This window comes from Mus pahari, chromosome 15 (assembly GCF_900095145.1).
Source record: "Mus pahari chromosome 15, PAHARI_EIJ_v1.1, whole genome shotgun sequence".
In the NCBI taxonomy this organism is placed as follows: domain Eukaryota; kingdom Metazoa; phylum Chordata; class Mammalia; order Rodentia; family Muridae; genus Mus; species Mus pahari.
In genome coordinates, this window is record NC_034604.1 from 18,588,765 (window position 1) to 18,606,113 (window position 17,349).

The 17,349-nt window shown below is 36.1% G+C and overlaps 1 protein-coding gene across 5 annotated transcripts in view; it reads right to left on the reverse strand.

Moving 5' to 3' along the window:
• The window catches only part of Nol4 (nucleolar protein 4), a 334,364-nt gene that overhangs the window by 209,337 nt on the left and 107,678 nt on the right, over positions 1–17,349 (reverse strand). For all 5 annotated transcript variants that reach the window (XM_029546960.1, XM_021214471.1, XM_021214469.2 and 2 more), the window contains 3 exons: positions 14,824–14,935; positions 13,739–13,851; positions 5,691–5,823 (listed from right to left, as the gene is read on the reverse strand). In XM_029546960.1, coding sequence (XP_029402820.1) covers positions 5,691–5,823; positions 13,739–13,851; positions 14,824–14,884 — 307 coding nt within the window. In that variant the 5' untranslated portion in view covers positions 14,885–14,935. The remainder of the gene's footprint in view (positions 1–5,690; positions 5,824–13,738; positions 13,852–14,823; positions 14,936–17,349) is intronic.

A 17,349-nucleotide genomic window follows, 5' to 3' on the forward strand; every position in this document is an offset into this window, starting at 1 on the left:
TTTAACAGGGAAACTGTGCTTTCTATTCAGAAGAAAGAAATTTGAAACATAAGATGCCAAATATTAACCAAATGTTCCATATACATAATAACCTGTGCACAAATAACACAGGTATAATGGTTACTCTTCATTGTGTATCACGGAGGGTATTTCCAGACATAATTGACTTAAGAAGAAAGAACCTTTCTGAATGAGAGCACCACAAGACCAGAGGCCAGAGTCCTAGACTGATTCAAAAAAGAGAAAGATCCAAGCAGCAGAATCCGCTGTCTGGTCTAGGCCTTCTCTCACCACACCCACCCCACCGGGATACATTGTGTCCACTCTAAAACCATAAGACACAATGCAATATTGCTTACTTATCACGTGATAGTTACTGCAATGAGAAAACTAACTACTTCCATAAGGAATGTAGATGATTGATTGATTGAGTGAGTGAGTGAGTGAGTGAGTGAGTGAGTGAGTGAGTGAGTGATTTGATGTTTTAGTGGGATAGTATTTTACACTGTAGCCTGGACTTATCTTAAACTCTAGATGTTCCCTTCTCAACCTCCAGAGTTCCACTCCAGAGTACAGATTTAGGCCACCACCACACCATCAGTGACATCATAGCTGCCTTCATTTATGAAAGCATGCTGTTTACACAATGATACAACTTAGTGATACATTTCTCAGAACATGTCTTTGTGTGACTATAACAAATACGACCCAAAAATCATATTTGCTGGAAATAAAGCCTCTAGTTTGTGGCATTGGCTGAGTTGTCATGCCTCAGTCACAAGACACTGACCAGCTACCCAAGAGCACTATGTGCATAATGTTACTACCAAGATAACAGAAGTGTTAAGAACAGAAATATTCATTTCTGTTGTAAATCTTTGATTTTAAAGTTAATGAATATTGAGAGCAAATAATCATAAGGATGTTCCATGGCTTCCTTTGACATCCTTGTTATCTTTTATTTTAAGGCAAAAAGAAAAAAAAAAAACCACAGCTTACCATGACTACAAAAGAGAGAAATCATCTGATATAACAGTTTTTACTGTTAATTCGGGTACAACTATTTTCTTAGAAGATAGCAAGATACATCAGAAGTGATTTGCATACAGTATTTAATTTAGAAAAGCAAGTAGATCACATTATAGAAAACAATTGACCCTATCAAAGGGACTGAAATGCTTGCTTAAATTGAAGCTTCAGGTCTGTCCCAAAGGCTGAGGCTCCCTGTCATAGGCAACCTCAGAAAGGAAATATCAGAAGCATCAGGCATCTCAGGGCAAAGGAACAACCCAGGGTGGAGACGCTATTCAGAGCTGCACCAGGAAGTGTGGGACCTGAGATTTAAAGGTGAGAACTTAATGGGTGGCATTTTTTTTAACCTAGGATCTATTTAAATGAATGCCATAGCATGAAACTTAGCAAACAGGCAGTGTCAGGATCCACGAGACTGTGGGCTTTTAGATCCAGGCATGTCTCCTGGAATTCTGCAAGTCACAGCTGTTGCATACCAAAGTAGTATTCACAAGCTCCTAACCTTCATAGCAGCATTGAGGACCACAGGCTTACAGGAGCAAACCCAGGGTAAGCAGAGCAGTTAGGTGAATTTAACCCAAAGATAGTCTTTTAAGTGTATTAAACTGTTCAAATTCTGCAATGTAGTTTCATTAAATAAAAATCAAGGGTAAAATCTTTTCTAGGTAAAGACTGACTTTTATGTATTTTTTATTTTGTTTTTAAACATGGACTATGTGTTTATCTTTTATGTTTTTACTGAGTGAGTGAAGCAACATGGATTCCAAATAAGCAAAAGAAACCTACTATTCTATGCTGATCTTGAAGTACCTTCTCATAAATTCCTTATTCTGTTTCTGTCTTCTTGACTTTTGCTTAATTTATCCAGGGCAAAACATTTTCCTTCCTGTCTCGAATACACCAGAATTTGCTGAATACATTTTAAATCTGTGATAACCATATTGAAATAGAAACATAAAGGCTTTCAGTCTTCATTCTCCATTGTATATGGTGCTCAATAGAGACATTATATAAACCTGACTACGCTACAATTTCTGGAATTTTAAAAAGCCACAACTTTCTACTTCAGCCTCTTTGGTGAATATTTCAACTTGATACTAAAGAAAAAAAGGAACATTTTACTCTAACTTTTAAAATTTTGTTTGTTTAGATTTTAGGAATCATTTCGCTTTAGGTTTTAACCTAAACATTTAGGTGAGGCTGAGACAGAAGGACTAGGAATTTGAGGTTAGTCTGGGCTACATAAAACCGTGTCAAAACAAAATAACATACAAAAACATATAGTGACGATAAAAGATTTATACATAGTAAAATGGAAGTTTTAAGCAATTATTATAATAGGAGTTTAACCCACCATTTCTCCCAACGCTTTCGGCACATCTGATTTATGAGCACAGACAAAGAAACTCACTCTATCACAATAAAATATTACTCTTGCACAGTTTACTATCATATGTAGCTCTTTAACCTTAAATTATATGCTATTAATATGAAAATGCTTCTCATTCAGACAACCGTGTGCCAAGCCCACTGCATGGACAGTGATCACTCTATGGAAAACATAATCAAAGAACATTGCCATCCTCATGTGTGTCTACCATCGCTTACTCTCTTCTTTTCTCCACATTTCCCTTAAAGCATCCCCCTGTGGAGTCTCCGCTGATAGTCTTCCTCTGTCTGCACAGACTCTTCTTCCTTGCCTATGTCCGTCATTTCTGACTGTTGAGTCATTTGCACCCCTACCAAGCAAGGACTCCATTGTTGTATCTGGAGATAGTACACTTGTCTCCAAAAGGAAACATGTACTACCATGCAGTTAGCAATTGGAAAAAAAGCTGCTGGATATTTACCAAAACCAAGTCATGGATCAACAGTGTGGAGCCTGGGAAGTTCTGCTCCATGAACTCTATACTGGGCCCACATCAGGTTGCTAACCCTACATTAGATAGGCTACACCACATTTCCTTACCTTCTTACACTCTTTAAAGATTAATGTACACCATCCACAAGGATCTAACATATCCCAAGCTAACCAAGACTTAGTTCTTCAAACATCCCAGTATTTTAAAAAAGACAAATATTTAAATTTTGTTATTATAAACTTTCAATTTTAAAAAGCAAAATAGTTTAACATAGATGTTTAATAGATCACTTTCTTTATATTATATCTTATATGAGTTAGGGTTATCCTTGTAAAAATGTCTTATATATTTATTTGCTCAGCATTACATACAAACACCAACACATCCAAATGATTGCATATACACATATATGTATATAACTTGCATTTAAAAGAAAATAACTAGGTATGAATGGCAAAAGATAAAGAACACAATACAATTATAAATCAAGTATGATAAAGTAGTACAAGTGTATATATGGGGGTGTGCACATTGAGTGTGTGCAGGCACATGGGTGCATTCATGGGGTAAAGAGAATTGCACAGTGTAGTGTAAGTATGGATAATTTAAGAGAATACCATTATCAGGGAAAAGGAAAGAAAATACATAAAACTCATTTTACAAACCATAATTATATTGGAAAGCTACACCTTAATTATTTAAATGATGGGACATGTGAGAAGAATTTGAAATGGAGCATATGACAGGAAACTCATAGTGGGAGAATACTTAAAAATTAATAATTCGTGCAGTATAGAGGAAGAAAGGGTAATGAATGAGAACATAATATAGTTTCACATGGTAATAAGTTCTCTAAGGAATGTTAACAATAGGAGTTGAATAGAGGGAGGTATGGCTTTGGCAGATGTTCATTTTAAGATAGGAGGGCTTACAGAAGAAAACTGGGGGTTCATGTGCCTGCGGATAGGATTGAAAGTGACAGGATTACATTTCTCTCTCATATGGTAACTATGTAGACAAAGCTGAGGAACACAACCAACACTTGTGAGGAGAAAGTGGCGAGGGAGGGCTCTCAAGAAAAGCAAAGAGCTTGCTATGTTAGTTTCAGGTGGGGATCCTAATAATCTACCAGGATGGGGAAAGCCTCTCAGTGGACTAGGAGAGATGATGCAAAAGAAAACTCGGTGGGCAGTGTAAGGGAGAACTCCAAAGAAGGGCTAGGAAGAGACAGGGAGAGAGCTAACTGACGTTCACGTGCAGCAGCCATCAATACGCAGTGGAGTTTTCCATATTATTCCAAAGCATCTTAAAAAGTCAAAATAGATTTTATTATGTGAGTCCTACCCTAGCCAAAGAACTACAACTGGCAATTTTAATCAAGAAAGTGATGCGTTTTGAACATTAGAGACACAGTCCTGAAGTGTTCATTCTTCACATTCTTCAGAATTATATATGAGCAGAACAAGAATATAAACAGATAAAGTACATTAACAGATAACTGATTAGTGTGTGTGTGTGGTGTGTATTATGGGTGTGTGAGTGTGTGTGTGTGTGTGTGTGTGTGTGTGTGGTGTGTGTGTGTGTGTGTGTGTGTATCAGTTATTCTGTGATGTTGACACCATTATTGTGTGAGGAATATCTATTTTATAATAAAGTGACGAGAATGTCTTCATAGTATTCCCAAATGAATGCTTTTTCTACCAAAAACTGTGCTGTTGTATCACAAGTCAGACATAAGCTTGAAGTCACACTCAAAGTTCTCTTCTCTTTCTTAGAAATTACAATGATGTAACTTGCACTCCACTCAGACTCTTCTAAAATGTGGAAAACAGAAGTATCCATGATGGGGACATTCTCATATTTAAAACTAGGGATGTCTTAAGTCTTTCCGGTGTAAATAGAATGCAAAATCAGTCTGAAACACTGGCAACTTCTAAAACTTGGTTTTAAAAACAACTTTTAAAAAAAAAATCAAGAAAAGCCTTTTTTCCTATCTACTAATATGGTGAAAAAAACTTAACAATCAAGAGTCATGTAGACTTATACCTGAGTGAAATCATAAACCAACTTTGAATAAATTCTTTGGTTTCTACTTATAAAACTTAATTTTACACCAGCTATTATATTAATTTGCATCAAATTTAATACAAAGTCAAAATCTTCAAAAAGTTTTTGAGCATATCAGGCCTTAAGTGTTGACCATCGACTGTCTTTATCATGTTCAGCTTTATTCCCAGCACCAGCAGAGGGAAGACTTAGGGATCTTTCTGAGAATGTAGACTAAGAATGATAACCTTCCTTTTCCTTTGAGCCAAAAAGGAATTCAGATTACCTTCATCCTACAGCAACCCTTTGAGAAAATTATCTTTAATATTGTGTCCTTTATATTTGGAACTAAGCTGTTTAGGTCAAAGAAAATTTAATCATCTTTAAACTCTTCATTTTCTCAAAAATAAATGATGACAGATAAACCAAAGCCTGAAGACATTATCATAGATATCCAACTGCACTCCTGTAGCACATTTTATATTTGAAAAGGAAAACATGGATGAAGCCTGGATTTCATAACTGACGTCTTTTTATAAATCAGTCTAACACTTTTATTTTGAAAAGAGTACTTAAATCTAAAAATAATAAAGTGGATGACATAACCTCAATGCCCAGAAAATGTCTCCATAGAGACGATTTTTTAAAACGGACACAAGAGTGAAGAGGTGGCTGTGACTTTAATAGATTCTTACTCATTGCTGAGGCTCACTGCTTTACCTACTCATTTGTTCCACGTGAAAGGCTTACCATCTTGTTGCCCATGGAGAGCCTGGGGACTTTGCATTCTTTCTTCCAGATTGGAGCTAAGGTCAGAGTTCACGGCTGACATTCGTGTTGAATCACTCATGTCAAATTCATCACTTTCTATTGAGCTTTCATCCTGAAATGGGTTGAAAATATTCTTAGGCACTGTAAAATTTAACTGTGTGCAAAAAAACAACTATTCTGCCTATCTGCTTAATGAGAGGTTAGCCAGTTCATAAACTATTATCAGACTCTATAAAACATGGTACATAGTAATAGATGTGTGGAATCATGAAACTCTTCCTTCAAAAAACGTTAAAAAATGTGGGTACTCAAACAACTTATTATGCAGAATCCCATTGTACAGATAGAGCCGTGTATTTAGAAAAGAAGTAGTTTGGGAATTAGTGTAAATATTGAACTATTCTTAATGAATATTAAGAATGCTTAAATTTGTCTTTAAAGGGTGATCATAAAACATGATGGAAAGGAAATTTTAAGTTTTACAAAATGACTTTGTAAAATATTATAAGCACATATACATATTTATAAGCATATATTTTATAACATAGTAAGAAGTTTTCATCAGCAAACTGGATGGACTCAAAGTATAAGCTAAGACACATGCATAGATTCAATGTTTGTATTTGATATAGAGCAGTGAACTCTTTTTTTTTCTTTTAATTTTTTTATTATTATTTTCTTTATTTATATTTCAAATGCTATCCCGAAAGTTCCCTATGCCCCCCCACCCCTGCTCCCCTACCCACCCACTCCCACTACTTGGCCCAGGCGTTCCCCTGTGCTGGGTCATATAAAGTTTGCAAGACCAAGGGGCCTCTCTTCCCAGTGATGGCCGATTAGGTCATCTTTGAGCAGTGAACTCTTAATATATTGTACAAATAAAGATGATAGAGGTAGATTATAGAGAATAGATGCTATGCAATGGATTATATAGGTTCTAGATAAATAAATGATAGATGACATATAGATAATAGGTAGAAAGATGATAGATAGATAGATAGATAGATAGATAGATAGATAGATAGATAGATAGATAGATAGATAGATAGATAGACAGACAGATAGACAGACAGACAGACAGACAGACAGACATAAGGATGATAGATGGTTCATGGAGGAGAGGTAGATGATTATATGTAGATAAATAATACAGTGTTATATGATAGGCAGAGCACTGAATTTATAAAAGGACTTCTATATAACATTATGTAAAACTTATTAACTAAAGGTCAGGGGACAAAAATCTCTACTAAATGATTAATTCAGAAAAATGTCAATTGTGAACAATTAATACAAAAACTGGTACACTTCTTTAAGTTTTTGAGATTATAAAATAATTACTATATTTCCCCTTTCCCCTTCCTCCATCCAAATTTTCCCATATACCTTTCCTTACTCCGTTCAAATTCTTGGCCTCTTTTTTCATTAGCTTTTTTAAAATGTATGTGTACACCCATATACCTTCTTACCTAACATGCTCAGTCTATATGCTGTTACACGTGTGTGTGTTCAGGGACTAACCATTTGGCATTGGATAATGACTTGACGCACTCTTCCCTCTTTCTATCTATCAGCACTCTTTAGTGGCTTATAGGCTTCTGTTTAGGGTCGAGGCCTTGCAAGCTTCCAAAGGAGGCAGGCAACCAACAGTCCTACCCAATTATGACACCTATGACCGCATCAATATATATTTATATACCAGCATACTAAATATGCATACATCAATGGTAATGAACAGCTCTCTAATTGCACTTTTTTGGACCCACTCAGCAAGAGGGAAACATGCGTGGTACTGGGACCTGCTAACTATTCAGAGCTAATGAAGTCTTACATATTGGAGGAGAATCTACAGCCACTAATGTACTAAACCAACATAAGCCCCCTAAAAACAACCTAAACATTTACCTTTCCATAGGTAAGTGTGATCCTCATCCCTGATCAGAAAATTTCTCTTTGAAACTAGGATACTTTGCTCCAATTTTACTGAAGCAAGAAATTTGTCATTTTACTTCAAAGTTCTTATTTCTTATCCAAATTAACTTCTTTGCTAATTAAAACATGCTGTTGGGTTTGTGGGTTTCTTTTTTAAACAAACTAAGAACTTTTCCTACTCAAAGAAGTTATTTCTTCCATCTTCAATTTCTTCATATGACTTGGCCTGTCTTGTAAGCCATCTTGCCCTGGGGATTCTCTTGGTTTTTATCTCTGAATTTTGTTAGTATGGATGGAAACTATACTTGTCAGATTTTATGGTTATGAGGCAAGTACTTTATTCATTGAAACATATTTCCAACCCTAAAAATTGTCTTTATAAGTTATTATTTAATTTCTTGCTTATTTTATTTATGATTACTTATATAATATATGTATTTATAACAGTAAATATATTTATAATTTACAAATATTTATAATAATTATTTATTATTGGTGCATGTTTTTGTTGGGGAATTATTGTCTAATCAGAAGACAGCTTGCATGAGTCACTTGCTTTCTTCCATCCTGTGCCTTCATCCTGAGGATTGAACTCAGGTATTCGAGTTTAGCATGAAACACCTTTTACTTACTTAAGTATCTCGCCAGACCAAGTATTTATTATATATAACATAGCTGATGAGATTAACTGAGTAAAATTATTTCTAAAGAATTTATATATGTGTAAAATATGTGTGTGTGTTTAAAGAAGAGCTAGATGCAAAGTTTCAATCATGTTCCTTGTTCTGTGAAATCACTATAAAAATGGCTAAACATTGTAGCTAATCAGTATACATTTATTGTCATTAAATAACATTTGCAGCTGTGAGTGGTGGTGAACCCCTGTAATTCCAGCATTCAGGAGGCAAAGAAAGATGAATCCCTGGGAGGTCTACAAAGCAAGCTCAGGACAATCAGGGGTACACAGAGAAACTTTGTTTCAAAAACAATAGATAGATAGATAGATAGATAGATAGATAGATAGATAGATAGATAGATAGATAGATAGATAGATAGATAGATGAAATTTATGTCAACATACTTTTTTAGAAGTTTGAAGACATGATTGTAAGCTTTTGGTTAAATGAAACTGTTTTCCTAGTTTGGGAGGGAGAGAAAGGGATGCCTAAGGAGATTTGTGAGATATAAGGAATGAACACGTTCAAAATGCAAAATATATGTATAGAATTTTTAATAAATAAAAGAATGTATATTTTAAAAGATTATAAGGAAGGAACATTATGAAGTTATATATTTCTTGTTCATGTACTAATAATTATGATTTGTTTTTAGTGATCTACACATTTAAATAAATGCTTTCATAACACCTGGCATAGAGTCTTTGCTGAGAAAGGGTAGCTGAGTAATAAAAAGATTTCCCAGAGAAGTTCATTCTGAATTTCTTGATCTACATATTTAAATATGATCTACATATTTAAATAAATGCTTTCATAACACCTGGCATAGAGTCTTTGCTGAGAAAGGGTAGCTGAGTAATAAAAAGATTTCCCAGAGAAGTTCATTCTGAATTTCTTGATCTACATATTTAAATATGATCTACATATTTAAATAAATGCTTTCATAACACCTGGCATAGAGTCTTTGCTGAGAAAGGGTAGCTGAGTAATAAAAAGATTTCCCAGAGAAGTTCATTCTGAATTTCTTATCAGAGTAATAAGAAAATAAGCTGTGCTAATCCACTAACTTTTGAGGATTGTATTTAGCAATCAGTACCTGAACTCTACCTATTTTTCCCCTTCTAGACTAGATCATATTGTATATCAACCTTTTAAAATAATATTAATAATTAAAATGCATATATTATAAATGAAGTAGACATTGAGCTCCAATATCAGATAACTATTGAGCTGAAGCAGCTTATGTGGTTTGTTAGGTGAAAGTCTGGGTTTCTCACCTGCATGATGATAAGGGAACACGAGCCAATTGTAAATATTAAAATTAAATGGTACATAGGTAGCCTACAGGACAGATCCCTTGTTATCACTTACCCAAGGTTTAATTGTAAATGAATTCATTTATAATATATTTGACACTATAGCAACAATCTCTTCCTTCTACCCAGGGCAGCTATGCTTCTGTCTGTAGCTCGGAACTCTTTCCTTTGATATACTTTTTGGATATTTTATGTATTTATATCTACACTGGGAAAATCGAGTCTTCACAGGATCAAGGGTTTCTCCTCCTATGCCAGACAAGGCCATCCTTAGCTACATATGCAGCTGGAGCCATGTGTACTCTTTGGTTGGTGGTTCAGTCCCTGGGAGCTGGGGGCGGGGAGAGTCTGGTTGTTTGATATTGTTGTTCTTCCTGTGGGGTTGGAAACCCCTTTAGCTCCTTCAGAACGTTCTCTAGCTCCTCCACTGGGGACCCCATACTAAGTCCAGTGGTTGGCTGCAAGCATCTGCTTCTGTGTTTGTCAGGCTCTGGCAGAGCCTCTCTGGGGACAGTTATAACAGACTCCTGTCAGCAAGCACTTCTTGGCATTCACAAGAGAGCCTGGGTTTGGTGTCTGTATATGGGATGGATCCTCAGGTGGGGCAGTCTCTGGGTGGCCGTTAGTCTCTGCTCCACACTTTGTCCCCTTATATCCTTTAGACAGGAGCCCTTCTGGGTTAAGAAGTTGGAGATGAGTGGGTAGCCCCATTCCCCAACCAAGGTCCTTGCCAAACGTTTAGATATGGTCTCTTCAGGTTTTCCCTCCCCTTTGTTGGCCATTTCAGCTAACCTCATCCCTGTTGGGTCCTGGGACACTCTTGCTTTGCTGGCATCTGGGACTTGCTGGTGGCTACCCTCAGTTCCCCATCCTTTATTGCTACACACCTCTGTTCAAATTCCTGACACTCTGCCTATTTTCCTGGGTCTCCTCACATACCTGACCCTGCAACCTTTTTCCCCCTCCCCCTCCTCTCTTCCTCTAATGTTCCTCCCACCCTCTACCTCCTGTGAGTATTTTGTTCCCCCTTCTAAGAAGGACTGAAGCATCCACATTTCATGTGGTCTGTGAATTGTATCGTGGGTATTCCAAGTTTGGGACTAATATCTGTTTATCAATGAGTGCATACCATTTGTGTTCATTTGTGACTGGGTTACCTCACTCAGGATGATATTTTCTAGTTCCATCCATTTGCCTGAAAATTTCATGAAGTCATTGTTTTTAATAGCTGAGTACTCCATTGTGTAACTGTACCACATTTTCTGTATCCATTACTCTGTTGAAGGACATCTGGGTTCATTCCAGCTTCTGGCTATTATAAATAAGGCTGTTAAGAAGAGGAGTATGTGTTCTTGTTATATGTTGGAATATCTTTTGTGTATATGCCCAGTAGTGGGATATCTGGGTCCTCAGGTACTACTATGTCCAATTTTCTGAGGAACCACCAGACTGATTTCCAGAGTGGTTGTACCAGCTTGCAACCCCACCAGCAACGGAGGAGTGTTCCTCTTTCTCCACATCCTTACCAGCGTCTGCTGTCACCTGAATTTTTGATCTGAGCCATTCTAACTGGTGTGAGGTGGAATCTCAGGGTTATTTCGATTTGCATTTCCCTGATGACTAAGGATGTTGAACATTTCGTTAGGTGCTTCTCATCCATTCGATATTCCTCAGGTGGTGTGAATCTTAATGTCCCCCATAGACTCAGCTGTTTGAAAACATAGTTCCATCTTGATGATATGGTTCTGGTAGGTTTATGAGGAGTGACCTTGCTGGTGGAAGTTTGTAGCCAGGGGTAAATTTTAGCTTTCAAAGGCACATGCCATTGTTACTGTGCTCTCTGTTTAGTGCTTGCACTTCAAGGCAGGAGCCCTCGGCTACCTGCTCCTTCCTTCCCTGTCTCAGCCATCGTAGATTCTAAACCTATGGAACTTTAAGACTAAATGTTTTTTGATAAACCTTTAAGACCTTTCTTCAGTAACCTGCCTTGGCCATGGTGTTTTATCACAGCAATTGAAGGTAACTAACAACACATTCCATTTCTTTCAGTTTTATTCAAATTATGTCATCCATTTCTTCATTTATTCATTCATTCATTCATTCATTCATTCATTCATGGCACTGTCGTGGAATCTAGGACCCTGTGTGCCGGAGCAGAGATCTGTGTTACTGATTTGCATTCTGGATGAATTCCCTGCTGACATTCCTATCTTCTTTTAATAGAGTTTAGCAGCTTTTTACTTGCCCAGTCTTACTGTTCATTTTCTTAATTGTTTTTAACTCCTCACTGGAAGACGTGCTTCAAAAAATACAGAGTTTGTGTTAATTTGTTTCTAAGAGTACCTGAAAAGTACTCAGTAAATATTGGTGAATTTATTGGATTAATCCTCATTTAAATTTAAATACAACTTATAATCAAGATTTACTTCATCATTTTAGTTCAATATGCTTATCTTATTCAACTTACCAACCCTGTAATAGTTACATTTTCTAAAATTTTATAAATACTGTAACAAGTAGTTTCTTTGAATATATTAACAGTATGAATCCAGTTTAATAATTTCAAACTGTGAAAAGGATAATTTTTGTAATTATAATTATTGAAAGCTATGCTTTTTAGTTCAAAATGTGTGTGATGCTTTAGATCCAAAGGGACTTTTAATACATGGGCTGTGTGATTGGCATGAAGCTAATCATAATTTCAGGATAGAATTAAATGTATTTGACCTCCAAATTAGTTCCCTACAAATAATTTGTGGGCTTTAATGTTTCTCCAAGGTGTTAGTACTTCTTTCAGTTCTGCAATAATTGTGGTGGCAGTTACTTCATTCTTGGAACAGACACATTTTCAAAGTCTGGCTTTGGGTCTGTAATATAGTGACTTTATTATTTTAAATTCAATCATTTGTTATTAGTTATCTGGTAATATCTAATACAATATGGCCACTTCATGGATATTCTTAGAGAGTGAACACCAGATAAAATCTACTGATCAAGATTAAAACTTTTTCAAGTACAGAGAAAACAAAACAATTAAATTTTATGAATAAAGTATCCAAAAGAGCTATTTTTAATAGGCTTAAATTGTGTTTTACAAATAATCTAGTTTTTAAAAAGTAAACATCTAATCACATTTCCTGTTACAGGGAAGTCCAGGGATGGACTATTTCCAATACAGATAATATGAATGTTTCTACTCATTAGTGGTGATGAGTAGCTGATGAGCATTTATTTAATTCCCACAGTACACTGATTACCTTTAGTTCTTTATGGAGAATACAAGTAGCATGCACACGTGCATGCACACACACACACACACACACACACTTATACACAGATAAACAAATACATAGACATACACAGACATAAACACACACTCAACCTGACAAACTCAGAAACACACACAAACATATACACACTCACATACAAACACAAACATATACACAAATGTACCTATACACAAATGAAAATTCACACACACACACACACGCACACACACACATTCACACACACACACACTTAAATTCTTTTCCCAAAATGGAAACTAGACTTCTAGAAAATATCAATACACATACTTGGTGTCTGATTTATTCAAATGAAATATAATCTGAAATATGAAAATACCTAATTAAAAGGAATTGTGACAAATTTTTGCTCAAAAAATGAAGATATTTGAAGAAAACACATTTAAGAAGAAATTTTACAAAGACTTAAAAAGATGTAAATGTGACTGATATAATCAGTTGCACTTGAAATCATCTTAAATTGATTTATCAGTTTTTCGGAGAAAACGGTTTCAGAGCATCACTCTCCTTGGATGCCCAGGACTTTCCAGCTCTCTGCTGAAACTGTCTCAGTGGTGTTTTGATGAGGAAAAATAGTCCTCCTCACATAGCACTAAGGAAAAGGGATTCATGCAGGGGCTCTGCATCTAGGGTGTGAGCGTCTTTGCTTTCCAAATCAGTGAGGTCCTGGTGACATTTCTTTTCACTCACAACATAAATTAGAGCTTTCATGTGGCACCATACTTAACCCCTTAGTCATGGGTCTGGAGCTTTGTTCCCCTTTGTGGCTGATGTAATCATTCATGTTTCCAGTTTACCTCATCTTGCTGTGAGTTCAACAGCTGCAGTTTCATGTGCTTCATGTACGCCATTGTGATTGGCATGTTGTAGTCGATCATGCTGGTCACCAGTGTAGGAGGCTTTCCATTATCTGCAACAGAAGTTATACATCTGTGATAAATGCACCAACAGTGTTCCAGCTGCACTTTCATGGTGAGCCAGTATGTTTAATTAAAGTATAGTCTTCGGCACATTAATGATTGAAAACCGAGAAAGCTCTATAAATGAACTGCATAAAATATATCATGCAAATGTCCATGAATAGTATTGGCCCAATTTAACAGAATGGACTCACTATAAAGTGACTTTTAAATATCCTAAAGCACAACAAATAAAACTAATATGATGATCAAGCACTTTAAAAATATTTCAAAGCAAAGCTATTTTATATATAAATTGCTGGGAGTAAAAAAAAATAGCTTTTTCATTTTCATTTTCTTATAGAAGCTAGGTTACTTATTGTCCAACTCACTGCAGGATCTAAAAAGTGCCTATGAGATAAATCTAATTATTAATATAAACGTGCTTAGGAAAACTATCTGCATAATTTCAATGAAGTGTAAAGCCAAATTATGCTTATAAATTTTTTTCAGCTTTTTAAAAATTTTTTTTTCTTTATTTACTTTTCAAATGCTATCCCAAAAGTTCCCCATACCCTCCCCCTGCCCTGCTCATAAAATTTTTAATTGAAGGTGTTTCATATAATCTATGGTTTTTTGAAGTAAAGATCTGTAGATTTGAAAGATTATTTTTAGTGCTGAACTTTCTTGCTAAGTGTATCTAAAATATCATGAAATAATACTATGCTGGAAATTAAAACATTAATATACACACACACATGTATTTTTTTAAAGGTACTTATACATTTGAAATCTCCTTCCATGAGTGGGTTCTGAATGAGGTTGTCAGTGGGTTTTCAGAATCCACTGTTTCCTACTTGAAGAAGTGAAGTGACATGACTTGTGGGACTGTTTTGTCTTCCACATTTTCATAAAATCTAAGACACAAATTAACATTGTGGAGGAAAATTACTTCAAGCCCCACTATTGGACACTGTGGCTACCTTTGTGATCGGTTCCATCTGGGTTCAAGTGCATTCTTTTCTGGCACTCGGAACAGCTCATTAGAAACCGTGTCACCGCTTCTCTTGGTAGGAAGGCATAGCTCTCTGAAATCTGAAATGATTCACAAAAGATCAGCGTTATTACAGGAGCTGACTGAGCAGGGTCCCACAGAAATAATCGCTGTCTTTCCCAGTAAGACATGTTATTCCATTATGGCGGGAAGCACAATGAAGGCATGCACGGCAAACCATGCATCATTTCAAGAAATATCTATCCAGCTTGATCAAGTGACTCTTAATGACAGCCAACAACGCCATTAGATGGACAAACCATCGGCTGCATCTGGGTAGACATCTGCTTTTTGTTTCTGCATTGCTTTTAGGAAAATAGTCACAATGTGGAGCTAACCTTGTGGGTTTTCATCATTACTGAGTATTGCTCTTTACACTTACTCATAACACAATCAAATTTTGGCTCATCTCATCTCTGCATTTTAAAATTTAGATTCAGTGAGAAGCAATGAGCTTTAGATTCTGCATACTGATGATCTCTCCGTTATTGCTTTAAAACGTTTTAAGAGAATAAAAGTTAAAATCATGGACATACTGTAGCAGTCAATTATCCTCTCCACAAAAAAATGACACACTTGGGAATGAGCTGGGGCCACCTAGATCATTTATTTTATTCAACTTTAATAATTTATGTCTATGATAGCTCATATTGCCAGAGCAGTATTTTCTATACCTTATATAAAACTTTATGTTCAGAACTATGATCTTGATTTAAGGTAGCAATTGATATTCCTGTTGTGATGATTTGCTTAATATTAACCTTTCAATAAAAGTGTTTCTCTCACTAAAGCAAAATAACCCTGTGATGTAAAATGGGTGGATATTAATCTTTGTCCTATGAAAGCCAGTGCTGACACAGACAGTGCTACCAAGAAATCTGATGGGGGTGGTTAGATTTCTTCCAATGTTCTACCACTGACACGAGAAAGACAGTGAGGTAAGTAGAAGGAACAGCTGAGTTACAGATTAGATGTAAATGTGTGAGATAATCTCTAAGGTGTATATTTGGCTCTTACAACACTGATGTATTTCAAGGTCGTGCAAAGGAGAAGAGAGTGAGTAGCCAATGTATCATTGAGAGAAAGTGTATACTGGTCAGTTACTCATGAGGAGGTCCTTTCCTTTGCTATACCATGCCTCAGAAAGAACACAGCACTGAAGTAGAAACATACGCTGAAATCTACCATTGCAAAGCTAATGGATTCTGAGCTTGACGCTGCTGTCAGTTTTTCTTACTCAGGGGTTCCCATCACCTGAGTAAGAAAGAATGCAACAGCTCTCTAATGGGACCTCAGGCCTGCTCAACTAGAGGGAAACCGTAACCAGTACTGGAAACCTAACGACTCTGTGTTAGGGAAATTGTGGTGATTGGAGGTGAATCCACAACCACTAATTTACTAAGCCAACATAATTTCTAATGCCAATCTAAATGTTTCTTCTCATACCCACAGATAAGTATAGTCTTCAATTTTTATCAAGGAAACTTCTCTTTGCAACACGGGGAATCTGATCTAAAAATGCCAAACCAATCAAACTGAGAAGTTTTGGAGCCACGTTCCAAAAGTACATCTATGAAATACTCCTCAGCAATCGCTGATCAGAGGATCAGGTATGTTGCTATGAGATTGTATCACCCACTGACATCAGAAGCTACACTCATAACGTGTTACCAACATGGCTGCCCAAACATGAGATGAACAAGGAAGACACCAAGGAGCATACCAAACAAAGTGGGGTAACAGTCAAGAGGCCTACTCCCTATAAAAACAACCACAGGTAACCAAGGAGAATCAGGAGAGACAGAGACAGAGAGAGACAGAGGTCATTATCCTCAGGGGAAGAACAAAGCAATTAGTTACTCTGTGTAAAATAGTGAGCCCTGAAAGATACACACTAATAACATTATATGAACACATCCTGTTATATTTAGGATTATATATGTATATATGCATATATACATGTATGCAGTAACAATTAGTGAGCAGAGGTTTGAAAGAAAGGGGAGGGAGAGAGGTGGAATAAAATTATGACATCAAAAATATATGCAAGAAAAAGAAAATGAATAAAAAAAGAATGTGTAAGAACCCAAAGAAGAGAAAGGAGCTTATGTTAAATGCTGCTGTTGATTAGCCACATACAGGTAAGCAAAGCCCAACACTAAGACTGAATCTAAATCCCTAACTCGCAAAATGTATTTAAAAGCTAAGATGTATAGATTGTAAGCTATCTGCTTCAAAACGCAGGTATGTTATGAGAGAAATGAGCAGAACAGTTTGAAAGCATTACGCCGGAACTAGGTCTATTTGTTCTTGAATCAGGTGGAGGAAAAAGAAAAATACAATTAAAATTTGCATTCACTCTATTTCGCCTCGTAGCTTCTTTCTGCACTTCTTTTTACACATACGCACTCATCAATAATTTGCTTCCTACTTTTTTTAATTTTGTACAGGAATG